This window comes from Buceros rhinoceros, unplaced genomic scaffold, assembly GCF_000710305.1.
Source record: "Buceros rhinoceros silvestris isolate BGI_N320 unplaced genomic scaffold, ASM71030v1 scaffold26696, whole genome shotgun sequence".
Lineage (NCBI taxonomy): Eukaryota > Metazoa > Chordata > Aves > Bucerotiformes > Bucerotidae > Buceros > Buceros rhinoceros.
Window position 1 is genome coordinate 4864 of NW_010417323.1, and position 7846 is coordinate 12709.

The window sequence follows — 7846 nt, forward strand, 5'->3', positions numbered from 1 at the left end:
AGATGTGGGCTTTTTCCTGAAGAGGAGTGTCCCATCAGCTTCGGCACCCTGAAAGGGCCCAAGTGCAGGACACAATAGGACAGGGAGAACGACAGAGCGCGGAGCTGCAGCCAGCTGAAAACGCAAAGAAACTGGACAGGCAGAACGGGATTATTCAAAGTGGAATTAGAGCAGAGCATGGGGGTGACTGTATCTGGCTGAAAACGCCACCGTGATGACTGTAAAGCAGAAGAATCTCCTTTTAGCAAAGAGCCAAGGGCCAGCACGTAGAACAGACAGTGGGGAGAGATAAAGCAGCGAGCGAGGGAGCAAGAGAGCGTGGTTGATGGAGGCACACGCTGGTGCCCGGCTGGAGGAATGTCATGGTTTCACTTGTGATTGGCTGGGGAATGGAGGAGTCAGTTTTCACGGGGGCTGATCAAAAAGTTTCCTTTTGCTTTCTGAAGCTGCGGTCTGAGCAGAGGCATCAGAAGAGGAGGCCAGCCGCTCTGACATTCCTCCCTGCAATGAAACGAGCAGGCTTCTCGATCCAAGGATATACAGCCAAGAACCGGCGCCGAGAAGCTGTTTTCCTTCTCTTCTCCCCCAACTCCTCCTGGAGCTGAGCAGCTCTCCGCTCTGGCATGCGTCTCATCTCTCAGGATACTATGTCACAGTATTCCACCAACTTTCTCTTGCTCCCCATACCAGAGTATCCTGTATTGGACTGCGTGCCCAACAAAATCATCAAGCTCGTGGTGCTGGGTGGCAGCAGCGTTGGCAAGACAGGTAAGGCCACAGGTGTAGTTCCAGGCTTTTTCTGCTGTTGTATTTACGAGCTCTGTTGCAGCTCAGATAGACCCAAGGCTGTGAAAACTCTTAACTGTTGCAGATTGAACTTTTTAAGTTCCTTTTTTTTTCATTTTTAAAAATGCACTGAATAATTTGAGGTGGATTTGCTGTAGGTCTGTGTGAGCAGCCAGCGGGAGGTGGCAGATAAGAGGAAATCATTCCACCTGGGCTTGTGCAAATTATTTAACCGTGTCTGGATTTCCTCACCCCAAAAGTGGGACTAGTGGCTTTTATTCTCCTGTTGAAGGTGTTTTACACTCAGCGTACAAGATGTGTCTTCTAGTTTATTCTCCACAGGAGAGGAGAAGAGGGTAAAGCAAGCTCTATTGCTTTTGAATATGTGGTTCACGATTTATTAAGGTTCAGGGTTTATTAAGGCCAGGTCTGTTTCACTACATCTGGGCTTCCACAGGAATCAGTAAAATGTTGGATTGTTTTGGATGCGAGGCGGCCACATTGTCATATTATTTTTAAGTGGTTTGTTGACGAAAGCTGCACAGTCGATTTCGTTTAAGAGGTAACCCAGTATCCCTGTGAGAAAAATGATTATTTAAAATGAAATCAGTGATAGAGTCGTTTGCAAAACACACCCTTTAGTTCAGCTAACTAAGTGGCTTTGCAAATGCTCAGGAATCTGCTGAGATGAAAGCACTGCAGGAACGGAAGTTACTGTTACCACAATGGGATTTTAAGTGTTATAAAGCGATCAAGAAACAGGAGCATGTTCTAGTCCACCAGTGTAAGAAAGCGCCAGAGGTGAGGGCACTGCAGCCTGGGCTGTGCGTGCAGAGCACATGCGGTTTGTTTGCTGGGTGTGATTAGGTAGCGCTAACGGGCTTCATGAGGAGGACCGAGGGTTTTTAAGGCTGGGAAGAACCAGCACACGAATCAGCCTCGCTTATATGACACAGGGGTTTTAAGAGTGGAGTTGGGATTAGTTTCAGCTTACTGGCTTGTTACTCTTTTTCTAAACTATTTCAAACCAAAGGTCAGCTGGTTATACCTGCCATCTCAACAAAGAATCCTCCGCATCCACACCGAGTCCTGCGAAAAACTCTGCACTCAGTATCACAGCCTGGCCCCAGATCTTTTTCTGTGGGTGTTGAGAGAAGCGTTTGCAGAACAATATGTGAGCGATTAAAGACTGACTTGGTTTCATATTGTACTAACCCTTCCAGTAAGATATTACATGTGTTCTGCAAAGATTGATTGTGGTTCACATCAAAGACCCATATTTTTCTCATTGTTTTACAGCCCTGGTTGTACGCTTTCTCACAAAGAGATTTATTGGAGACTATGAAGCCAATACTGGTGAGTCTGCTCTCTGCTGCAGTACTGCAGGGAGCGTGGAAAAAAATCTACTCGATTTTGTGACTGCTGCATGTTACAGGAAAGCCAAGCAGTGTCAGATGTCCATAAGGTGCATATTTTCAGTTAATAGCCTCAAGCTACGAAAGCAATAAATCAAAGGCTCATTATTTATGATCCTTTTAGCTATTTTTTTTCCAACTTGATGGAAAAGGATAAGAGTAAGTAAGAGGTTTGCTTGGGGACTTACCTATACTAAAATGCAGACTCAAGGAACAACTTGCATAGCGACTAAACCACGGAAACCCAGCACTGCTCTCTGCAACCCCAGGGAAGCCAGAGGAATTCCAAAGTGCGTAAAAGGCAGCTCAGAACTTTCTCTGCATGCTCCCTTTTTCCAGTGGCTGTTATGAGAAGGGAGACTTCCAGATGGAAGTCTCCTTTCCATGGGATAAGCGAAGTGACCATGCAGACTGCTTCCGCTGCATTTCTTGTTTAATGCTGACACCTCAGAGGATGTGTTATGTGAACATTGCCATTCACAGCCTCAGTTCCAAGAAAGTGCTGACTGTAATGGCCAGTGTTGTAGGAAGGAGCAACACACACCATGCTCATACCTACCAGCACATCCCCCACGAAGGCCATTCCCCAGTTTTGGGGTGATGGAGGGTAGGATTCAAAGCAGTGATCGCTTCAGTTTGGAGGCACATACTGAATTTGGAACAATGAGCTAGGCAAGGAGATGGCACTACAAGACACCTTTGATCTCTGCTTGTCTGCTGAAATACAATCTGAAAGTGCCTCCCTCTCACTGACCCTAAGTAACCTTGATGCTTGGCTGCGCTATTTCTCTTTCTTTTCCTTCCTCTCTTCAATGGGAGACTGTACCTCCAGTCAGACTCCTGAGCTTGGCAGCAGATTGCTGCCAGCGATGTCGCGGAGAACCACATGCTTTCCTCATTGAGCTCCAGCCCAACAGCCAGGCTGCAGAAGAAACAAATATGCCAGAAATAAGAAACAGGTGGCAGGGGATGTGTGATCGTTCAGCCATGCTTCTCCGTCAGCCAGATGTAAGGCAGAGCACGCTCCGTGTCTGGAAGTACCTGCTCTTTTTTTCTGCAGTGCGTTACAGAGTAGGAATAATATGTTGTCTGGTTCAGGGGTGCAGTATCTTTCCGTAGAACAGGACCAACTTTTCAGCTTCAAATCTGAACTGTTTAAAAAATAACCCAGAAGGGTTAGATCACCTCACAGATTAAAACATAACATGATAATGTTGGATTCAGGTGCAGCAAACTTTGCATGTCCAAAGGACAGCACTGTAGCAGCTACTAGAAAGAAAATTAACTCTATCCCTGCTGAAACCAGGACACTTTACATTGTCAGTGTTTCGATGAGCTCAGGCTTTTTTCTCCTGAAATAAAATCACCTGTTTCCTTGAACCAAAGATGATTTTCAGAAGTGATGGCATTATTGTCAGTAACTGACCTGCCTGTTCATTTGAATTCCTGGCTCTCCAGTAGATGGGATTTCTCTCCATCTGAGCTGAAGCACATTGCTTTAGCTGCAGCAGTGACAATTGTGTTTGGATGAGACCAAAAGGCTGCACACAGCAGCTGTGGGTATAGCATTTCTTCACATACCCATGTGACTTGTAATAAGTTCTAATGAAAAATGATTATGGCATCAATCTCTGTCCTTACCACAACCACGGATTGGTCACAAGATCAAAACTTCAGTTTTCATTGTCGCTGAACCCGCACTGCGGTAAAGTTCAAGCCCAGGATAGTGATGGTTTTATGAGAGCTGGATCAGCCCTGGAGTGTTTGAACTGGCAGCTGGTCCTTCAGATTCACCAGAAGTCAAAGGGTTCATTCTGTGGGGTATCCAACCAAACTCTGACTGCTGAGGCCACGCAATTCCCAAAGAGCATCTGGGTGATTTGTTTATGGACACTGACTCTGTGTCCAAAACTCAAATATTTTCCTTTTTTGAAAGCTTGCAGAAAAATGCAACAGGAAACACTGTAAAGGGAGCTCACTCCTTTTACAGACAACACCTGGAGATCTTGGTTTGAGGTTAAAAATACAGCCCATGCTTTAAAAAGTGAATATATCGTAAGCCTAAAAAGTCTGGATTTCAGCAGTTCCATTTTGCCTTTCTGTACTCTCTGCCTGTGTTACAGTCACTGATGCTCATGATCTTACTTTCCTCCAGGTGCTTTGTATTCACGGAAATTCACCATAGACGGGGAACAGATCTCTCTACAAGTGCAGGATACGCCTTTTGTTTCACTGGAGGTAAAACTTCTCACAGTGCACTGGTACTTTACCACACCGTTACTGTCTCCTGTTTGTTGTAAGTAATTCCGCCTAGCAGCAGAAAAATACCTGGGCTCAAACCCAGATCAAGAGTAACGGGGACTTGTTAAGGCTGAGAATAGGTTGGATTTGCTGTTAAAATCCTTAAGGAAGAGAGGTTCTTGCACTCTGCAGGCTGAGCACAGTGTTTGGGGAGGAAGTCCTGGGGAATCCCTCAGGATTCTTGCCCACCGGAAATGTTAATGTTTAAGAGAGAAACAGAAGCCAGCAGATAACTGGTTTTGTTAGGCAATTCCTTGCTGCTTGGTCTATACACTGTGTGTTTCAAAATTCATTCTGGAGCAGAGATTTCCATTTAAAAAGTAGCCCATTAGCCTTTGATTTCCCTGAATAAAGCATTCCGATGGGGATTATCCATCCATCCACCTCCCTACGGGGTGGGCCTAGCTGGAGTAACTGTGAAATCCTGCTCATTAGGGCTCGCTGAATTTACACCTTCTACAAAAACACTTTCAAACGCTTGCCAGAGCAATTAGTTTTTGCCCCCACTCAATGAAAGGAGTTTGCTGGTGAAAAGAGGCAAGCAGGACAAGAAGGGTGGATAATTATCTCCAGATTGGGTGCAAGCCAGACACCACCAGTGCAAATTGCCCTTCTTCCCACAGTCTGCCCTGTCCTGCCTTGAGTTCACACTCATTAACCTTTTAAACAGGGCTGCTAGCGAGGCTCCCTCTTCACTCCTTGTGCAGCTCCATTGGGTTTTTTGGGTTGAGGGTTTTGGGTACAGAGCACCTGTTAAACACTTTCCCTGCTAACGGGATTTAGGGTTTGCTGACAACGGCAGAGAACTGTTCGGTATGATGAGCCAGTGGCGATAGCTCTGAGCCATACTGAAATATTTACAGGAGGCTGTCAGTTAGAGGAACTCCTCTTGAAAGTCGTAAGCCTTATTTATAGTCTGAACCTTCAGAAATTCTGCTTCCACCTCCTGACAGAGAGCCCTGTCGGTAGTCCTTTTTACTGTCTGATCTACCATACCTAACCGATCAGGTTTACTCATTCTTTTCCACCTCTGCTCCCTGAAGTCAGGCTTTCAAAATCATATTTAGGTGTCTAAATAAAAGTAATCTCTTTGGGGACATTGCTGAGCACACACAAATTCTGTTAAGATGAGTGTGAACGGCAGATACATGTTCTATAGATAATAGAACATTTGTTCTAATAGTCTTACTGCAGTTTATGAAGATTCTGTGATGAGAATTTAGTGATAATTAAAGTTTTTTGATCTCTCTATTCATGATGTTGAATTCCCCTGAAATATATAAAAACCTCTAATTCCTACCAACTTCATCAAGAGCTGTACGCTGAACATGCTTAGTGCCTCGTTGGCTATGAAAGACATAACAGATTTCCAGAAAACCTGTCGTATGGACAGGAATGTCAGTTCTTACAGCCCGAGCACACTGGCAATAGCTGCAGCAGGGATCTCCCTATCTGGTTGGGTTACACGGATAACACAGAGGGGAGGATCAGCTGAAAATAGCTGCATCTTGAAAAGTGAGCTGATCTCTTTTCAAGCCCCACTGTATTGTATTCAGTTTTATATTCCCAGCGCTGAAGATTGTTATGGCTGGAGTGGTGATGAACTGACTAGCAAAGCAATAATATAAACCCACTGCTGTTCCACAAACGAGCAATGAGATTTCACCTCATTTTCAGCTCCAGTAATTGGTTATTTGTAACAAATTGCTTTTTCGAAGGAACTTTGCCTTGGACTATCTGGAGACCTACACGGCAGAAAAAGCCCGTCAGGCTTCACCAAACAGAGTTAGTGAGAAGCCCTGTCTGTGGAGACATTGAATACAGAATTGGAAACAGCCATGAAAAAACACCTTGGGGACAACGGTTCACTTGCAGTTGGGTGACCAGCCTGATGAATTTTATAGTAGTCTCACCAGGCCCATCACAATTTCCTCCACGATAAAAGCGCGGGTTGCTGTCACACTGGTTTAGTACCACAGAATACAGAACAAACATTTCAATACCAGTATTTTGGCTGTTCTCTTTTTTTCCACCCATTTGCTGTGACCCCTCTCCACATCACTGCTGACCCGTAATACATTACTGACACGGTGGGCATTTCTCCTCTCCCAGTACATTCCCCGGCAGTCAGAGAGCTTCTGCCTGTGCATTGAGAAATAGCCACACATTCAAACAAAGCTCTCAGGAGCTTCCAGAGCTGTACGCTCGTCTGCTCCCTGTCCTCCGCTTCCTCATCCCCCATCTCTTGGTTTTGTTGGCAGGATGACACCGACAGCATATGCTGCCAAGAGCAGATCAACCGCTCAATCTACTGGGCAGATGGCTTCGTCTTTGTTTACTCCATCACAGACTATGAGAGCTACCGAGTCATCCGTCCCCTCCACCAGCACATCCGCAAGATTCACCCAAACGCCAACATTCCCCTGCTGCTGATGGCGAACAAAGGAGACCTCCTGCGAGCCAGGCAGGTGTCCTCCAAAGAAGGACTCCAGCTGGCCAGTGAACTGGGGGGTACTTACTATGAAGTCTCAGCCCGGGAGAACTGTGAGGGAGTTCATGAAGCCTTCCAGCAGCTTTGCCAGGAGGTCAGCAGGATGATTGGGAGCTGCAATGGAGAGAAACGAAGGGGCCTCCACCTCGTCCGACCCAAGTCGCCAAACATGCAGGACTTAAAGAGACGTTTGAAGCAGGCTCTGACTTCCAAAGGGAAATCGGCCACTACGCTTTGACGCAGCCGACAGAAATTGTTTTCCACAGCCCTGAAAAAGAGGCAAGAAAAGAAGCTGGCAATAAGGGGCATGTCTGAAATTCAACAGTCGGTGTGAGAGGCTCTTTCATTTTGTCTTTACACCTCCCTTAAGAAATCCCGTGTTCATTCAGCAAAGGAACTGACAGAACTTGCTCTTTGGGGCAAGAATTTAGAAACTGTGATTAAAAAAATAGGAGGTCTCAAATTACTTCCTTTTTGAAAGGGACACAGTCAAATACTTTAGGCTTAAAATGTGGATTTGATTAATAAAAATAATTAAATCCTACTTCTAAGAGAAGTGACTTCTCTTAGGGATGGCTGTATTCCCCAAAACAGGCAATAAGCTCCAGCAAGACACGAGGAGAGCGACTTGGGCTGTACTGACGTCACAAGACAGGAAAATAAAGGCAAAAAGTAAATGAAGAGCATAAATAGTGAAAAGTAGTAATTGAAAGCTTTGTGTTCTTAGCAACTGGGGGAGAGATTTGTTCCTACGCAAGCTTTAGCCTTACAGTGGCTCTTTAAAGGGAGATTAAAAAAAAATCACTATTTTTTCAGATTATTTTTCTTTAAACATATATTGCCTCTTTCTGAA

General features: G+C 45.2%; 1 protein-coding gene across 1 annotated transcript; it reads left to right on the forward strand.

Moving 5' to 3' along the window:
• The first annotated feature begins 448 nt into the window (after nucleotides 1-448).
• On the forward strand, nucleotides 449-7327 carry LOC104495230 (ras-like protein family member 11A-like). Its single transcript, XM_010138171.1, has 4 exons — nucleotides 449-768; nucleotides 2086-2142; nucleotides 4357-4439; nucleotides 6764-7327. Exons 1-4 carry the CDS (start codon nucleotides 624-626, stop codon nucleotides 7229-7231), a joined length of 753 nt encoding a protein of 250 aa, XP_010136473.1. The 5' UTR covers nucleotides 449-623; the 3' UTR covers nucleotides 7232-7327.
• Nucleotides 7328-7846: the final 519 nt, after the last annotated feature.

Bases quoted from the DNA above. Each gene is read 5' to 3' on its own strand.
- LOC104495230 (XM_010138171.1), top strand. From the start codon at position 624: ATGCGTCTCATCTCTCAGGATACTATGTCACAGTATTCCACCAACTTT. The intron at 769-2,085 runs GTAAGGCCACAG...ATTGTTTTACAG, and splicing joins CAGCAGCGTTGGCAAGACAG to CCCTGGTTGTACGCTTTCTC. The intron at 4,440-6,763 runs GTAAAACTTCTC...TTTTGTTGGCAG, and splicing joins CGCCTTTTGTTTCACTGGAG to GATGACACCGACAGCATATG.